This window comes from Podarcis pityusensis (genome assembly GCF_964106645.2).
Source record: "Podarcis pityusensis genome assembly, chromosome: 2".
NCBI classification, from domain to species: Eukaryota; Metazoa; Chordata; class Lepidosauria; order Squamata; family Lacertidae; genus Podarcis; species Podarcis pityusensis.
This window is the reverse complement of record NC_138029.1, coordinates 89,236,568-89,255,976: the sequence shown is the minus strand read 5'-3', so window position 1 is coordinate 89,255,976 and position 19,409 is coordinate 89,236,568. Positions and strand designations below refer to the sequence as shown.

At 41.6% G+C, this 19,409-nt stretch overlaps 1 protein-coding gene and 1 long non-coding RNA gene across 6 annotated transcripts in view; one reads left to right on the top strand and one right to left on the bottom strand.

The window, feature by feature from the left end:
* The window catches only part of LOC308472261, a 36,149-nt gene extending 27,321 nt beyond the window's left edge, over positions 1–8,828 (top strand). Inside the window, exons 6-9 of one of the 4 annotated variants that reach the window (XR_013983374.1) lie at positions 2,126–2,208; positions 5,206–5,305; positions 5,508–5,651; positions 7,985–8,828. This is a non-coding gene — a long non-coding RNA (uncharacterized lncRNA). The remainder of the gene's footprint in view (positions 1–2,125; positions 2,209–5,205; positions 5,306–5,507; positions 5,652–7,984) is intronic. The other 3 variants (XR_013983376.1, XR_013983377.1, XR_013983375.1) reach the window with 3 other exon arrangements.
* CCDC174 (coiled-coil domain containing 174) lies at positions 432–13,690 on the bottom strand. 2 transcript variants are annotated; one of them, XM_080996939.1, is made up of 11 exons: positions 13,524–13,690; positions 11,335–11,439; positions 10,461–10,561; positions 9,229–9,287; positions 8,839–9,019; positions 7,178–7,273; positions 5,666–5,802; positions 4,742–4,836; positions 3,954–4,077; positions 2,253–2,405; positions 432–1,674 (listed from the first exon to the last, which is right to left on the bottom strand). In XM_080996939.1, exons 1-11 carry the CDS (start codon positions 13,563–13,565, stop codon positions 1,349–1,351), a joined length of 1,419 nt encoding a protein of 472 aa, XP_080853065.1. In that variant the 5' UTR covers positions 13,566–13,690; the 3' UTR covers positions 432–1,348. The 2 variants fall into 2 exon arrangements, with proteins under 2 accessions (XP_080853065.1, XP_080853066.1); XM_080996940.1 differs by having other exon boundaries at positions 2,253–2,402.
* Positions 13,691–19,409: the final 5,719 nt, after the last annotated feature.

Sequence of the window (19,409 nt, the reverse complement as noted above, 5' to 3'; positions counted from 1 at the left end):
AGTACTAGAAATCAACAGTTGATTAAAACTTTTGGGTACATAAAACAGTTGTCTGACCCTTGTGCATAGCTTGTCAATATTTTAGTAGTCTGTTGCCATCTAGTGGGCTGTAGCTTTGTTAAGTCTCAGGAATGCTTTGGAGGATAGAAGTTGCCACCGTTCATTGGGCTTACTTCTTGAAGAGAAATGTGATCTTGAGACACATGGAATTGCTGTTCCCTTCCACCAACACACACACATTTGCACCCACCCACCCCGCTTGTTGGCTCCATCCAATGCAACACTGTTGTTCCTGTTTACATCACTGAGATAAGTAAATCAGGAAAGGGACTACACGAGTGTTGCCTTATTTTTTAAAGCAATTGCAAAGCTATGAGCCCCCCAGATCCTTCATCAACTTTATAGCTCAAACTAAAATAGACACTGGAGAATTGGAAAACGCATCCAGTTTTATTTTGCTGCCAGTTGTCATCCTAATCACTCTGCATCAGTGAAAGGGACAGCTTTAAATATTTAAGTAACACAAAACAACTGTTCGGGTTAGGGAGATGGGTAGAAAAACCCCCGCTGAATCTTTCCATTATATTAAAATAGCAGCTTCTGGTAACACTCACCCACATGAACTGCTTGCTTTGTCAGCACTGTCAGAAATCCAATGATTAATGGGATAGCAGAACCAGCACCATACTAATCTTAAGAGGCTTCCATTCAACGCACTATTTTGCTTGGGATGTGAAGAAATGCCAGCTGCCATGGGGTGGACATGGTTTATAATTTAAAAGACCTTTCATGGAATGCTGTTTACTATACCCTACAAGTTGGCACTAAATTACTCTAATGCTGGGATGCAAAAGCCTGGACAACTAATTCTGCATGCCAAAAGTAGGCATGTGCTGTGTTTCTCAAATAATAGCCTGTCATGTTAAATAATAAACTATATTTCAAAAACTAAGGGGATTTTCAAAAGCAGTTCACAAAATAGCATGGTGGCCTCTTTCTGGGTATGCATACCTTTTTTTTTTTTTAAATCATCACTCCCACTGGTCAGGTCCAAGGCCTTAGATGTGCCTAAAGGAGGCCCTTGGATCTTAGTCATCGTATTTATGGTGATGCAAACAGCAGTGGAAATGGCAGCGAATACAGAATACTATAGCAATAATCTTTAAAAGCAGAAACCTTTAATGCTAGTGGTGACAGAAGTAGCACAAGGGCTGCAGTAAGATGCATACATGACAAAAGGCATGTGATACCTATCCTACCAAGACACCTTTTCTCTTGAGCTTTAAAACAAAATGAAAAGTGAGAATCCCAAACACTGTTTTCTGATTAATCTCAAAACATCTAAAGCTCATGTTACTTGTTTATAGTATGACAGCATGTCATCTAAAGTTTGGTAAGCCGGCTGTTGATTTTGCAGTTCACTGTCATGTTCCTGAGTAGGGGGGAACTGATTGCTCTGTGAGCTGCTACTGAAAGGCTCAGTTGATGGGGATGGCAGGTTTCTTGTCAGGGTTTCTGTTTTTTCATATGCGGTTCCAGGCTTGTTCCAATTCTGGCTTCTAAAGTCATGCGTTCTCTTTTGACCCATAAAATAAGCAGAGGGAGGTGCAAATTCCGGGTCTCGTTCATTTCTGAGATCTTCCTGCTTCTTTGACCACAGTCCAAAAGTGAATTCTATTAACGGGAAGAAGGAAAAAAGAGCAAGCTCAATTTTATTTTATTTTTTACATACTATGCTTAACCATCAAACTCCTCCATTAACTCAATCTTGGTCACACTGTCGCATAGCCACAATAAACTAGAGAGGCAGAACTAACGAAGAAAACACACATTTTAATGCTATGAATGTGTCAACATTCCTCTTGCATGGTGTGCCCTCTAGTGGTTTTGGTAGGGAATAAATATTTTGAGAACAAAGTCGCCGGTTGAAATAAGTTCTTATTTCAGGTGATAATTTTTCACTAAAAAGTCCTCAAGGGAATCAAGGAGCACAACAGAGAGAACGTAAGGCTGAAATGTTTTCCATTTTTGCCTAATGAATAAAGAGGTAGCATAGCCTTCTCCCCAAACACCTTAGATTTGAATCCACAGGAAATGTTATGCCTTCTTTCCCCCCCCTATGCAGGACTATTACAACATGAAATTCCTTCACCAGCTCACCGAAGCAGAGATTATACTGACACAGTATGAGCAGCTCACCATTCAAAGGTTTTTTATACCATGCTAAGCTGATGCACATTTCAAGTCTTTACCTTTGCCTCTATCCCACTCTCGGACATAGGGCACGCCAGGCTTTGTATCTTTCCTTTCCTGAATGATCACTTCCACTTTTCTATTTTCCGCGGAAACCCTTGACACTTCAATGGGCTTGGATTCAGCTGCTGCTGGCATAGCAACTTCTTCTTCTGTTTTCGTGGAGAATAAAGATTATTAAAACAAATGTTACTTTGAGCCAGGAGATAATTCAACAAGCTACTGCCATGCTACAAGTTGACACTCTGACGCATTACCTAATGGGGGGGTGGGGGTGGAAGCATCTCACTGGGATGTTCACTCCCCACCCTGCAAAGAAAACTGCTGTAGATAAAATCACGACAAAGCAAGAAATTGAAGAAAAAATAAATTAAAGCCCTAGTATTTCAATAGATAGCTCAAATGTTGCTTAGCAAAGTATCTTTTAAAAGCTGCATTGGAATAACAAGGGAGGGGGAACTAATCAAGACTGAAAATATTTCACTGTTGTTTCCTAGACTTCAGATAACTTTTGGCCCTGCAGATGTTGCTGAACTACAGCTTCTAACAGCCATAGCAAGCATGGCTAATGGCCAGGGAGTTGTAGTTCAGCAGCATCTGCTGGGTCAAAGGTTCCTTCTACTTACCCCAATTGTTTTATATCACAGGTGGCGAACTTCCAGTCCATGGGCCCTTCTTGGCCTGCCATGCCCTCTCCCCATAACTACGCCCACCCATCAGAATGACAGTGTTGAATCCTGAATAAGTTCCACTGCCCTGTTCCCAGCTGCAAGCAGCATCATGCAGCAGGATGTAATATGCTGATGAGCAGAGATTAAAGCCCTTTCCTTTCTCCTTCAAGCAGGGAGCGAAGGGGCCTTACTGCTACTGCCCGCCCACTTAAAGGAGAAGTAGAACAAAGCACCACATGAAGCAGGAGAGGAGAGTCTGATTCAAACAGCACTTTGAAAAACTGCAGAGGGGATTTTGATGAGTGGCCAGTTTTGTGTACCTGTCAAATTTTACTCACAAGGCTGATACTGATAAAAATCTGGACCATGGAGTCAAAAAGGTTCTCCACCTGTTTCTATATTGAGCATGCATCATGACCTTCACTTTTGCCAGGCTTCACCAGTCCTACAGAAGCCAATTAACATTGGCAACAGAAAGTGCCTTGAAGTAGATGGAAATAATCCTAATAATTTTAATGAAGACTAACAAAGGCTTCTGAATATCTGACAAATGAGAAAGTTTGGAGACTAGGCACAGATGGCATATATGAGCTCTGAATTGAAATAATAATAATAAAGTTTAGCCGTATCAGTACGTCCCACAATCCTCTGATTCCCAACTACTCCCCCCCCTCTAACATGCATTCTCTAAGTGAACATCTTTCTCTACTCTTCTCAAAAGCTGCAACATCATATTGGACTCAAGGTTTTATCTGAGCAAGCCATACTCTGAGAAGTCCCAATGAAATCATGGCTAACTTAAGTCAATTTATTTCAATGGGTCTTCTCGCGAGTGTTTCTTAGTCAGATATAACCCTCAGAAAATGGATTCTGAATACCATCTGGGGAAAAAATGCAATACAATAGAGATGAAATATTGGTCTTATGATCAGCGTTTAACGAGGTCCTCATTAACAGTTCAACTTTATGAATACAGATGTGGCTCCTTTGTTCTCTGCATTTAAGGAAAGTAATTTATAGAGAAAGTACCTCCATTTTCCTTTGTGTCACCTTCTTTCAATCGCTTTTTCGCTCGAAGCTTGGACAGCCTGGCTTCCAAAACAGCCTTACGTTTCTCTGCTAAATGTTCACGTTTTGCTCTCTGGTCTGTAGTCTTAGAACAGTCAATGACAATTGATTTATGTAGTCAGTAGCAAGTGATTTACGTTGCTATTTCCAATAATTCACTGCTTACAATCACACACTAACACTACTTAACAGCCATGTAGTTTATTTCAACCCATCTCTCCCCCCCATATTTTTCAAATCCAAACTCTGATATTGCAAACACTTCTGTAGGCGGCCAAATAATTACTAAGGCGTGATAATAAAACCTTGGTATGATCAAATCTTATTTCAGAGACAGTCTTAAAACAAACAGTAGGACGTACAAGTTTTTCATTGCAGCCACACAACTAAAAGTATTGGGTTTAGAAAGAAATGAGTATTTTAAATCGAAGTCACACTAAGAAATCTATTTGGGAAACTTCTGTGTAATTTTCTGCACCCTAAAGAATAAACTGCAACCCAATTTGAAGTTTTAATCTCCCTACATTTGCACACATGGAGATTCATTACCCACAGATGTCACAATAATAATTCGGACACATATTGGCAGTTCTTGATTCAGCTACGATTACTACACGTCTTTCAAAAGGCTGACACTGGACATTTTAGGTTACTGCTCATATGCACCAACCATACAATACCCAAGGAAAAGCTCCACAGTGGAACATATATTTTCCCCCAGCACAATTGTGAACACTTAAACTTCATACCTGCTCTCTTAGCATTTCTAAGGTTTCCATTTGCTTTCTCCTCAAAGCTTGATCACGGGCAAAGGCAAAGTAACCAACACCAAGCTGTCTGGCCTCTGAAAGGAAGATTTTTTTGTACAGTGTTATGAATTCATCCTACATTAAACTACAGAGATATTGGGACACAGAGTTGCCTCTTAGGATGATATTCAACACTAGTCACAGGAACACAGAAGAGTACTGAATCCATCTAGCTCTGTTTTACCTAGAGTGATCTGCAGTTCTCCAGGGCTGCATACAGGAGTCTTTCCTATCCCTACCTGGAGATGCCAGGGAATTAAGCAGGGATCTTTTGAAAAAAGAAAGCATGTGTTCTACCACTGACCTACAGCCCTCCCCTAGGCAAAGGAAGACAGTGCTTGCTTAAGTCAGTTTTTAATGAAGCGGAATAGTAACCTGTTTATTACACCTCTAAATACACACAGATTACTCACATCACAACAATCTTAACCATCTTTTTTCAATGGATTTTCCCCACTTTCAACGGATGAAGGATGGGGACAGAGAATTTCTGCTCTTCCGACAGTAATCACTCTGGATCGAGTTTAAACTTTTAATGATTTTATTGTATGACTTTATGTTTTTATATATTGTTGTAAACTGCTGTGATATATTTTATGATACAGCAGTATATAAACATTTTAATCACTAATTAGGTAAAGATGTGTGATGTATTATTATTATATGTGGTATAAGTTTACGGGACTTCCCCCACATTTAATTACAGCATCCTGTGAATTCTGCACGCTGATGATCACCTTGCTAAAAAAATCAGGATATGGCCTTGATCGAGAAGATATACTGAACTGAATCTATTTATGCAATGGAAGTAGAAGCGCATCTCATTTCTCAAGGCAGATCTGCACACACAGTTAGAATACACACCATTTTCTCTAATGTCCTCATAATGCATTGGTCCCATAGGTTTCTTTAGGGCTTCTTCTTCTTCCCTTTCCCACTGCTGACGCTGAAGCTCCTTTCTCATATCTTCAGACAACAAAGTCTTCTCTTCTGTCATTTGCCTAAGGGGGGAAGGGAAGCATCCCTTAAGAGTTTGTGAGTGAGAAATGGTTGTAAACCTACCAATCCCAAAACCAATTAAGTATATCTCATCTAAAAGCACAATACCATATAACAGGAGCTAAGAGCCTTAGAGCACCTCTGGGTAGGTATTCTGCTGAACTGCCAAGACACTTGCAGAGCAGCCATCAAAAAGCATTTCTCTACATGTCCTTTGAGTTGTACGTTCTACAATATAAAGGGATTGTAATTACTCGATGCTGTAAATTGTTACATAGCTTTCAGAAACTATTTCGAGGGAGCAATGTGCTGCTGACACAGTACTGTAAAGTCCTGCCTTAAAAAGCATTTCATTCGTTATCTAAAAAAAAAAAAAAATGTTAAGAGAAAAAAACTGAAAAATTCCTTAAAATATATGAAATAGCTCTTCCCACTGCCAAGTGATCACATTTCTCTGCAGAAGGCATTCTCTTGATGGGAAACAAAGACAGAATAAAAAGAAGATGAAGCAATTGGCAAGCTACCCTCATCAGATCAACAGAGTTACATTTCAAGATCTTTTTATTTTTCCTACTTAGCTATGGAAAAAAATGAATGAGCCAATTACTTAATAACTCATGCGATTAGTTTCCCTAAAATGCCCATTTTGCCCGGTTATCATAAGACTTAATAGTGGAAAAACAAATCAAGTTCTGCTTAATAGAACATTATGTCCTTGACTTGATCAAAAAGCTTTGAAATGCATTTATCCAAGAACAGAAAATGCCAGACTCCTCTAGGTTTCATTAGGACACATTAAAATTCAGTTTTATTGCCTGCGGACTGTCTCACCAGAGTGGTGCATGCTCTGGTTATCTCCCGCTTGGACTACTGCAATGTGCTCTACATGGGGCTACCTACTCCAGAATGTGGCAGCTGGACTGGTGACTGGGAGTGGCTGCAGAGACCATATGACACTGGTCCTGAAAGACCTACATTGGCTCCCAGTACATTTCCGGTGAAAAAATTAGTCACCCCTGATTTCTCCAAGCTGATCCTCGACAAGAAGCATTATAATATTGCTAACTTGGCTGCAAACACAGATTTGACCAGAATGCACAGACAAATTTGCCAACTTGCTCATCTCCTAGAAGCTTTTTCATGTATTTATGTAGAATTTGTTCTCTACAAAAAAAATCAAGTGTCCTCTTAGCTCAAACGAAACAAGATTCTTCAGCAACCTGTGCCGGGCTTAGGACATGGGGTAAAGAAGCAGCTGGATGTACGCTTCTGTGAACACGGAACATTTTCATCTGAGTCCAACTGGCCAAGTACCCGTACCCCACCATTCCATATGTGAAAGAAAACAACAGCTATTTAATTTAGCACAAGCCTCACCTCTTCCCCTGAAGCTCTTTATCCATTTGAAGCAGATGTGGCAAATCTTTCTTCATACAGCGTCTAGAACGGCCCAAGGAATCCACATAATCTACCCTAGAATTAAATAGGAAAACAGCTTTATACAGAAGTTAACAGTCTGATTTATAACTTAGAAAATAAGGAAACAAATACATACATGCAATATGCATGCTTTGCATAGAACAATCCTTTAGTTATCTCACCATAAATGTTAGCAGTCACAAGTTTAACAGAGCATCATTTCCTTTTTTTTCAACATTCCCAACATTTATGAGAGTCACCATTTCAAAAACTCACTGTAATTCAGCTGCTAGCTTTTGTGATAAGGTAGTTAAGAGAACCATTAGAAATGTACAATAGCATGCATCTAAACTGGCACACTGTGCCTGCTCCCTGTGGCGAAAATAATGATGCAGCATTGACTTCCCACACAAGTATTAAATTTGAAACAATATTTTTCAAGACTCATTTAATGATCGCTTCTGCATTTGTTCCACTATTTTAATGAAAGCTGAACACAAATGCAAAGCAGAAGGTCTGTCAATGTTCTTTTTATGTAAAATGGTTTCTCAGTCACTTCTCTTATCGAAAACTGTTCAAGATCCAGACAAATACAGTAGCAGTAAATGCTGCCCATTAAGAGTGGCAGTAATATTTGGTGTTTAATGCTCCAAATTATTTAGAGTGCACAGACACATAGTTGTCCAAAGTGCTGATGGGCCCAGCATGCAGTGCTAATTATTAGCTATCAGTGAGTTATGCTTTCATTATGTTGCTTTTTCCAAGAATGCCAAGGACCCAGGAGTAGATCTCTCTATCTCTACCCACCCCCCAGGAGACCTACTGGTAGGTATCCAATTTATGTTTCTCCGAGTTTTTTCCAACTCTGGGGGCCGATTTGGGGGCAGGGGGGCAGGGAGAGAAACCTTGCAGCATCTCAACACTTTTCTTACACGTTCACTGACTGTCCAGAAAACAATTTATGAGTTGTTTGTAGTACTAAGATGACTGTTTGCAAGATGCATGCTTTTACATCTAAAGTAAATTTAAATATCTAGAAATTTAACTTCCGTAACACAAGCTTAAATACAGCAGCTCCAGGCAAGCCAGGAAAATAGCAGTTGTGATCTTATGGGCCAACAAGTTCACAGAAGTCTTAAGAGAGACTGACAAATATCAATGCTTTTAAAAAGTATGCACTTCTGTTTTATGAAAATATTGCTACAAAAAAGGGAAAAGTGGCTGTTTATCTAAGAGATGTGTATACATCGGATAGGAGAGCAGTGAACAGAATTTCAGCTGGTTGATTTAATGGCTTCTGCATATGAATCAAACTTAAAAATGCTGTTCAAAAAAATATTATGACTGAACTCTATTTTAAATGGAGGAGAGGGTGAAATTCATGCAACATCTAACCAAGGAAAACGTACAACTGAATCACCCTTAATATGAAAAAGCATAGTATACTGGAAATTCTTTTGCAAGAAAAACTCATGGAATACTGTTTCCTTATAGGTAAGAAAGTTAACTACAGATTAGTAGTATCCTTCACTTAAGAGATGCTCTCTGTGTGGGAGGTGGTATGGGAATGATGGTAGTAATTGCAGAGAAATAATAGAAAACAAGATTGAACCACAAACCATTCTTCAGTGGGGTCCTGAGGAGGTGGCATTTCTGCTTCAGAAAGTCTCTCTTCCTCCCTGTTTGCCTTCTCTGCTGCCTTTCTAGCAGCTTCATTTGCACACAGCTCCTGTACTTCTCTCCGTTTGTCTATAATCTTCTGGGTGAAATCCACAAGGTACAAATCCTCAGTTTCTTCATCTAAAACAGAAAAATCAATCTGTAAATGACAGATATCAAAAGGACCCAGCCGAGAGAGGAGTCAATATAAAATTGCAGCAATCAGCTCTACCGCTGCCAACAATGCCCTTGACTACGCTACATGACAATGTGCAGAAAACAGAGTCTAACAAGCAATCCTAGGGAGATAGTTGCCAATTCTGCTGTACATAAAGAAGGCTTTCACTCACCTGGAAAATCTCCTTTTGTCATCTTCTCATAGAGCTGTGCTTTCTCTTCTAGTTTCTGCCTACAAAACACAGGAACACATCCCTTTCAGTTAATCATGAGAAAGCAAGAAGTCTTTTGCCATTACAGATATGGGAGAAAGATTTCATTTCTTACATCATTGCCTGCAGTCAAGGCTGCTTCCTCTTAAGGCAGCCTATGCGACCTAAACCAGCAGCAATTGGGGCATTTTTGAATCCCAAGCGTGGAATGGTGATAACACTGGGTCACTACTGATGTAACTGTGGACAGAACAGCAACATCCTCCACACAATCATGGGCATGCATATATACAAGGACCTCTCAGGAGGAAACACACGGAGGCAATTTTACTTTTTTAAAAAAGAGGCTACAGTGCTTTCCTAGAGGCCCAGAAGGCAATAATCAAAGCCATGGGCACTATCAAAACATAGCAATGCTAGGGAGAAACTTTTTTCGTATTAATAAAGCAACTTATTTTGGTAGAAACAACAGGAGCCCTAGCTGCAAGCACAATTCTCTCTTCTCTGTGCACATTACTTCCTTCCTTGTTCCTTCCTTTTCTGTAATGCCACAGTTTTTAATGAATTTGCCTGTGCGTTCCAAGCCATTTGTTCCTTAGCGCCCTCAGGAACAAGGAGATGGGAAAAGAGGGATACTACTAGTTCCAGTTGGAAAGACACCAAACCTCCAAGAATGTGATGCTGTACATAATTGTCAAAATGCAAAGAGTGTTACACTCCCCACACACAGAGAATGAAGGACATTACTTATTCTTCTTATTTGCAGATAGACTTCAATCCTGAGCACTTCCTAGGGACGAATGACCCACTGAAGTGAACTGAGACTTCTGAGCAAAAATGCTGATGAGCGTCCTACAAAGTTGGGGATGTATTTCAAAGGAGCATATGCCTGAATCTGAACTCTCTCATGTGCAAACTGTCTGATAAATCACACCCTTAGAAATGGACTTCAGATGCATTTTAACAGGCAACCTGTGGCATCAGATGCACAAATGGTTACACACTTGGTGTCAGAGAAATTATTGTCTATAGCACAGGCATTCAAGCCTAGGGCTGCAAAAGTTCAGAACTAATTTCAGAAGCAGAAACTGAGCATCAGCTCTGAAGCACACAGTCCTATTTTACATTTGTTCAGTGTATAATATGTAACCAGACTAATGAAATTTTATGTCTTCCCTTCTCAGAAGTATTACCTTGATTTGTCCAATGTTTGTTGCTCTTCTATCTTTTGTTCAGCATCTTTCTCAGATCGATCTGAAACACCTTTATTCTGTTTAGTCCAAATGCTTGGCTTCTGTAACATTAAGTTTTCAAAACGAAACATAAATACTATACCAGAGTTCAGTTATCACAAATAGTCGTAGACATCCAGCACCTCCATTGTCAGAGGCAGCATGCTTTTGAACACAAGTTGCTGAAAACTGCAAGAGGGGAGTGTGATGTTCCACTCAGATTCTACTTGTGTGCTTCCCAAAGGCATCCGGCTGGCTACTGTGAGAATAGGATGCTGGACTAGATGGACTTTTCACCTGATCCAGCAGGCTTTTATTTTTTTGTTTTTTTAAAAAAAGATAGATCTTTCCATCATCTAGGCTCCAGTACTGGCCAGTTCTAAATACATTAGAGCTCAGGTGTGTGACATAAGGCCCCTAGCCTATATCCAGCGCACCAAAGCTTTCCATCCCTACAAAACTCTTCCTAAATGTAATAAATGGTTTGCAAGTAAGTTGCCTAACAATAGCATGGGGTTCTACAGGCTCTCCTTCTTAAAACAAGAAGGTCTATTCTGTAATATAGAGAACTACAAAATTATTGAATGTCAGTTTACACAATTTTTCAAATTGCATCTTTTTAGCTCATTAGCCTTGAGCCTGTTACATTTCTGGAAACTACTGTTCAGAATTTCAGGCAGCTGTTCAAGGAGAAGATCACTCTTGAATTAGAGCCCCACTGAATTCAACAAGGTTATTAAGTTGTAGGCTGCAATCCTATGTACAATTCCCATTGAATTCAGCAAACTTATTTCTGAGCAGATAGTTATAGGATTGAATGGTAAACAAACTCTACCTTGTTTGTTGCTTTGGGTTTTACAGGGACTCCAGCATCTTTCAGAAGTTTTTCTTTTTTGAATTCTTCCTGTTTTCGGAAAAGTTCAGCTTTCAAGTCTATGAGCTGCATCAAGCAAAGTGAAAAAGAAAGACAACTTTCCATTTAGCAAGACAATAAAGAACTTTAAATGAGTCTCGGAGGAAAAGAACATAAATTTGCAACTACTGTATAGTCCAGCAATTGAAATACTTACAACCTTGAAAAATTAAAATACTGGTAAGGTGACCAGCGCAAATAAAGTGAGGGTTGACAAAACTTTACCCCATGCGATGTTTGGTTAGAAATATACCCAATATAATATAGGAGTAATAAGCAGTTCTAGATTCAGATGTTCTTTAATCTATAGCCTTACAAAAAGTCAAGGACTGGTATTTGATTACCTCAGATAAAACTTGATTATTTTGAAAACTCAGTTGATATGCCACACTTGCATTGACTGGGATCATTCTTGGCAGCAAAGGAAAAATGGGTCACCTGATGTTATTTCCCTCCTATCACAGTGGTTCTTGGGGGGAGGTGAGGATGTAAGAAAAACAACTTACCAAGCTGAAAAGGTTTCCAACCTCCAATTTAAAACACTAAATTGCAACACAGTTTATTTTATGGAACATTATAGTGTACACTGTCATTTTTAATCAGTCATTTTAAAAAAGATTTGCAGAGGGGATTGATGAGATTGTCAGTCCCAGCTCACTCTCCCAATCAATATACTTGATCAAGCAGAATATTTATATTCCTAAGAGAATACCCATCATCATCTTATCAGACATTGAACATTCCTACCCAAGTGTTTCTTTTATGCAACCCCCCCCCCCAAAAATGTGAATAAAAATTTACCCGAGAATTCTGCAACACAGCAGTGGGATAGCTCAGGTGTCTGACCGACTGCTCAGAATTTTCATGTATAATAATAATAATAATAATAATATTTACACCTTGCCCGTCTGACTGAGTTTCCCCAGCCACTCTGGCCAACTTCCAGAAAAATATTAAAATATAATAATTCATCAAATATTAAAAGCTTCCCTAAACAGGGCTGCCTTCAGATGTCTTCTGAAAGTCAGATAGTTGTTTATTTCTTTGAAATCTGATGGGAGGGCATTCCACAGGGTGGGCGCCACTACTGAGAAGGCCCTCTGCCTGGTTCCCTGTAACTTCGCTTCTCGCAGCGAGGGAACTGCCAGAAGGCCCTCGGCGCTGGACGTCAGTGTTCGGGCATAATAATGGGGGTGGAGACGCTCCTTCAGGTATACTGGGCCGAGGCCGTTTAGGGCTTTAAAGGTCAGCACCAACACTTTGGATTGTGCCCAGAAACGTACTGGGAGCCAATGATGGCATCACTTCTAAAAACACTGGTCTGTACTTCACTTAAGAGTAGTACATTCTGGTTGGCTTGAATGAACAGGTCTGATAGCTGTCTACATCAACAGCATAAAAATCTTATTGTACTCTGGATGGCTAAAATATTTTTAAATGAAGAAGTGAGCTAGACCTAAAAATGATCCTAAAACCTAATTGGGTTTCCACTCCCCTTAACAACGCTTTCTGAAATATTTGAATTATCAGGACACGGAAAGAGCTGGAAAATTACATTCTCATCAGGACCTCTTCGCATTTAAAGAGCCCAGGAACTGTCAAGATGGTCTTGACAATCTGAAAGGTTCACCATCAAGGGAGGCCCTTGGGATTAGCAGAAAAGTTGAGGTGTATGAGAAAAGGGTCTTAATTTATACCTGGCGCTCAACCCTAATGTCGAAAGGTAGATATTCTTACTACACGCCCCCCCCCCCCGCTTCAACCCTAAGGTCCCGAGGCAGGTTACAGCATTAAAACCACAATATTAACAACAATCTAAAGCAACTTATAACCATAAAAAAATAAAAAGACAAGTAAATTAGAGCTTAAGGGCGCATGTAAAGTGGCACAAAGAAAACATTTGTTTCCCACAGCTTAGCCTGGGCTGCTCACAATCTGTGCAAGGGCGGCAACTTCTTCTGTCATGCCAAAGGTAGTAATGCTGGGTTTTCCAAGTACCCCCGAGCATGTGCAGAGCGCCCCCTTCCAGCAGAGGCTGGGCCTTCCAGCTCAGCCCCCTTTGCAGGGGAAGAAGGGCACCCTATGGGCTCCCTCCCCGTTTCGCCACTCACCGAGGAAACCGTAACATCCAGCGGCTTCTTCTTCTTGTCCATATTGCCGCCGCCGCCGGCCGCCCCAGCGACAGCCGAGAACAAGCGACGAGGAGACGGTAAACACAACGAAACGAAACCCCGTCTCCGGATACTTCCGGTTTCAGGCGCGACGTAAAGCGCGAACCCGGCTTCCGGGATGGAGACGGCTGCTTTATTACCGCCGCTTACGACAGTGTCGTAATGGGGCAGAAAGGCTTTGCGGCGCGAGCTGTCGAACGTTGCGAGAGGTGTGCTAAGGGAGTAGCGCGGAGCAGAGAGGTTGGGTGGGCAGGGGAGGAAAAATAAGGCTTGTTAACATAAGAAGTAGCTCTGGTGGGTTCATTCAAAGGAATGTCCAGCTCAGCATCCCCCTGACTATAATCAGTTGCCTCTGCAGAGTCCAAAAGCCTGGCATGGAGGCAACAGCCCTGTTGTACCTCTTGTTGCTTCCAGCAGGTGGTACTTGCAGGTTACACTGCCGCTGAACCTGGTAGTAGCGTATAGCGTAGAAGGCAGATGGGGGCGCTCTTGGACAGATTGCGGGGTGATTTGCAGTACGTCGAGGCTTTCTTCTGGCTCCTAATTATTTAACAATAACTGCAACGGAGAGTGCACGGTAATTAAACCATAGGAAACTCACCTTGTTCGTAGCATACACAGAAACAATAACGGGACTTGATGTTCAGAGGACGAGGATAATTGCTTCCGGAGCTAAAAGGGCACCCCTCGCATACAAGGGAGAGATAATCAGCAGGCTTGGGGAAGCATCGTATGAAAAAAAATATTTAAAGGGGAAAAGGTCTTAAGCGGAAGGGGACATGGTTCCCTGAAAAAAAGTCCAAAGGAGCGAGTGTGCTCAGTAGTCATAGTATACTTACTTACTATTAGGGGAGAAAGGCAAGGAATAGCCCTGTTCAGATATTCTTAAATTTGTATGTGTGCAGGGGGTGCATGGATATGTGTGCTGGCACACACCCCTGTCCTCCTAGTACCGAGAGGAAAGGTCTGAAGGCAGACTCTTAAGTGTGTTTGGCTGAAATGACAGTCTTCCTCATGCTCCAAATTCCTGATCATGAGAGGATAGTAATCATGTAGGGAGGGTATGGTGAGGGAGTCATGCTCCCCTGCACATCACCTCCATGTTGCAGAATTTAAGAATGGCTAAATAGAGAAAGTAAGACTTCCCTTCTCTACAAAGATCCTCATGATTCCCTATTATAAGAAAAGTAGAATGTCTTTGGTAAATCTTCCAGCTTCTAATTTCCCATAATTAGAGTTACTCTGAGTTTACATTCATTTGTTAGTAGGGTTTGAGGTTTGATCAAATGAGCCCTTGATGGACTTGTTAATAAACTGAGCTAGAGTGGCGTAGTGGCTAAGAGCCTGAACCATGAGCCAGGGAGTACCTTGTCCATATATTATGCCTACCTTGAATGTATTGCATAGCTGTAGCCTCTCATTCCACCCTCCCCAAGGCTGACTGCAGCACGGTGCTTCTAACTCTAAACTGCCCAATGTGGAGGAAAACAGAGACGCCAATTTGAATGGAAGTTCCGACTTATCCTATGAGGTTAGAATTAATTGGCGTAATAGACTGTTACTTAAGCTCTGATTTGGCTGGGAAGCCACACTGGCTCAGGCTCACGCTTCCATTCTCTCAGATGTGTATGAGTCATTTTAATAAAGGAGAAATGCGCCTTGGTTTGACATGTTTGAAATGTGGTGTGTAACCAGTCAGTCAGTTTCACACTGTGATATTGCATAATTTATGGGCTCAAGCCACGAGCGTAACCTTTCGCTGGCATTCCCTTCCTCAATTAAGAGAAAGAGAGCAACAGGCAGTAATGAATACCTGTTCAACTGATGAGCACGCGGGGGCTATGGAAATCAGACTCAGCCCCTCACCCCACCCCTGCTCCTTGATCTGCTATTGGCGTGTGATTCACTGCTCTGAAGAGTGGCCCAGACAGATAGTTTCAAAGGCTTTCCATTCATATCAGTCCAGTACTGTCTAAGGGGTGGCAAGCTTTTAACGTACGGTTCCATCAAGGAGGGCTGTGCCTAACACAAGTACTGCAGGTTTGCTTCGCTTTGTAAAAGCACCATGCAATTGATCAAAGTATTTTAATGATCAGAGGTACAGAGTTCTGGAAAAGCCTCTCTGGAACATGCCTAGCCTACTAAAATTGGAAAGGTACACACTCCTCTAGCATAGAGTGTTGGATTTCCCTTGCCTGTTCTAGCACAGGGGTGGAAAACCTATGTAGCTGGACTACAGTTCCCATCGTGCCTGACCATTGGCCATGCTGGTTTGGGATGATGGGAGTTGGAGTCCAACAACAATAAATGGAGGGCTACAGGCTGTGGAACTCCTGTTCATTATCCTAGCTTACATTATAAAGTGGATATTATAATAGACCTGACCAGGCTCTTTACTTAACAAAGAAACTGGATCGAACTTTTTAGTGGTCTGTTTTTCTGTAAAATCCAACTTTAGCAATATAAAAGCAAAGGATTGGAGGGGTTTCTAAAAACTCATTAAGTTCAATCTCATTACATTCATTCACACAGAAAGTTGGCCTCAGTGAATGGATTTTACTGACAGGGTTTATTGGGCAAAAATTTTCTGCCACCTTATGTTTGCTAGATAACCTTGAAGGTTTCTGCCTTCTGCTACTGGGTATGGCTTGATTGTTTGTACTTTAGACCACATTGAAAGCAACCCCCCCCCCCCAAAAAAAAACCAATTCAGGGCACTATAGTTTGTTAAGGGTTGCTGTGAATTCTAACTCTAGAATCTGAGGGGTAATCTATACTACCCAGAATTCTTGAAGGGAAGGAACATCCTAACCGTGTGCTTTAAGGGTTCAATGTGTATGCAAGCCTTTCTTGAAACACCTGGGAGCATTTGCTCGGTAGTAACCTTTTATATAGTGCACATGAATTTCAGATGATGCTCTGCTGCAGTCCGTAGATTTGACTGACCTTAAAAGAGTAATATTGATTGATCTGATGAGTGGATGGCCCTGCTTATGAGGAATCAGTTGACTAAATGACCTTAGCCCCCCAAGATTCTACCTGCCCATTAGGGTAATGAGCCTAAAATAAGAAGCACTCTTGCTTGATCAGAACATAGGCCACATTCTCCAGCATATTTTATGCCTGGCAGCAGACAAGCAGGTATCAGTTGGACTGCAGAAGCAAGGCAGCAAGGTATGTCCTCAGGAATTGGTAGTTAATCAGAGGCACACTGTTCTGAGCAAATATGGTACTGTCTAATCAGATGGATAATCTTTTTCCTTCTGAAGGCCATCCCCATGCTGACAGTGGACAGGGCCACAGCCAGTGGTGGGCAGGGCCAAAGTGGGTAGGGATGCCCTTTCTCTTTTTGCCACTCCTTTCTCTCCACCACCCTTGTCCCCTACTGAGCAGGCTGCTTGGGAAGGGATATCTTGCCAGAGATCTGATCATTTGCAGAGAACTCCTCTCTGCTTCTTTCCATCACTCCATCCATTTTGTCCATTTCTCCCCTTCCTCCTCTCCCTCTGGGCTCCCCTGTCACATGCATTTAATTAGGCTGAGCCCTCTGGCTGCAGGCTTCTCACCCTTGATGCAAATCACAATCTGATGAACCAGTATAAATTAAAAAGAAAGGAAAACAATGTTATTAACTTTTCAGCTTGCATATAGCTGTCATTAAGTGTGTGTAATATACTTTATTAGAGATCTGTGAATGCTAAGTAAGCCATTGTGTTTCTAATCTAATGTCGTTGATAACTCAGGAATAATTGATTCCGTACTTCTCACTAATATGCTCTAGGTTTTAGCACAAAATTGCCTGGATAAAACACACACACACACACACACACACACACTTATCACCCAACATTTATTAAAGGAAATAAGTTAAGGAAATTGTCCCCAAGATTAGGAGGTATTAGGTTCCTATCATCTGATAGACCTGAAATATCACAAATATCTCATTATGAGGCAATTTCTCAAGATGAGATATGTGGAAAATCACAGACATATATCATAAGCCCCTGCTTCCAAAAAAAAAAAAAAAAAAAAAGGAGGGAAAACATTGCCTTGGAACAGGTGACTTTAAAGAAATAATTTTAGCAAACTAATTTGATGGACTTGCTATTTTGAGAATAATTCTTGTGTTGTTTGTAATAAAAAAGCCTAAAAATAGAGCCTCGCAGTCTTTTAGTGTGACATTGCTTCAGGGAGAGAGAGAGAGAAAAGAAGAAGAAGAAGAAGAAGAAGAACATGCAAGCCTACAAGCAGATGTTTCAGCCTTGTGGACTGATAAAACAAACTCTTGGAACAAATATCACAGGAAGGGAAGAATTATGCTTCAGAAAATTCATCTACCCCTTTTAAGCATTTGCCTTAAAGATGCCCACAATAAGTACTATATCCCTAACAAACAGCAACTGCTTGCATGTTAATAGTTTCAGATTGCCTTCGGCATATAAATTTATTTGCAGTGCAAAGGAACGATGTATCTGATTAGTACAAGGTGCAGGAATATGAATGTAGCAGATGCAAAGCATTTGAATTTTCTACAGCTCTGAGCTTGCAGGGCAGCAGCTGAGGAAGGAGCAAAAAGGGTTTTCTTGTGTGTGTGTTTCTTTGTGGCTGATTAGCTGCTCTCCCTGTGCAAAGGTCAGAGGGGGCAGGGTTTCTGTTGAGGCAGGTGATTAGCTGTGGGAGGAGCTTATCAGAACTTGCAGGGCAGCCTAGCGGCGCGCACAGTTTAATCCATCTTTTAGATTTAGGGGAGCTAGTCTCAAATGTTTGTTGGGGGAGACCTAGGTTTTTTGGGGGGGGGAGTTATTTCTCCTGTCTTCACGCTTTTTATGATGGAGGACCGCTGTAGCCACCCCCAACGACACGTTCTCAAGATGGAGGGGGAGGGAACAGCTGCAGTCGCCTGCGGTTCCTGTGCAATGTTTGCCATCTTGCCAAAGGTTGCAGGCAGCTTTACCTGCAGCAATTGCATGTTGATTGCCCTCTTAGAAGACAAAGTCCAGCAACTGGAGGAACGTGTAGCTACGCTCCAAAGAATTAGAGAGCTGGAGCTCTTCTTGGAAGCAACAGAGCACACCGTCTCCACCAAGGAGGAGACAGGGGACTCCCCTGAGAAGGAGGCTAGTTCACCAACACAGGAGCCAAATATATGGAGAAACGTGACTCAAAGAAGTAGGAGGCCCAGGGTTCGCTCTGATTGTTTAGAAATACACAATCGCTTTGAGGTCCTCTCCCCTAGCATGGAAGACGAAGAGCAGACTCCATTTGAGGATCTCTCCCTCATTACAGTCGATCAGGTATATGAAGATGAGCAGCAAAGTCAGTCCTCAGGGAATGTGCAGGCGACCTTGGAACGGACAGCTCACGGAAGAACCCCGACCAAACCTAAGAGGAGGCGTGTAGTGGTGATATGGATTCCCTACTGAGGGGAACAGAAGCAGTGATCTGTGGGCCTGACAAGATGTCTCGGAAAGTGTGCTGTCTCCCCGGGGCTAAGATCCAAGAACCAATGACACTGCAAGCAATAGCCTCCAGAAGATCAAAATAGACTACGAGGCTCTGGGCAGGAAATTGAAGCAATTAAATGCACAAATTGTCATCTCATCTGTCCTCCCAGTTGAACGACGTGGCCCAGGGAGAGAGGGAAAAATAGTGGAAGTGAACAGCTGGCTTCGCAAATGGTGTAAACAGGAACGGTTTGGATTCTTAGATCACGGACTGCAGTTTCTTGAAGATGGACTTCTGGCAAGCTATGGGCTGCACCTCACAACGGTTGGGAGGAATGTTTTTGCCAAAAATCTCAGAAACCTCATCAGGAGGGCTTTAAAC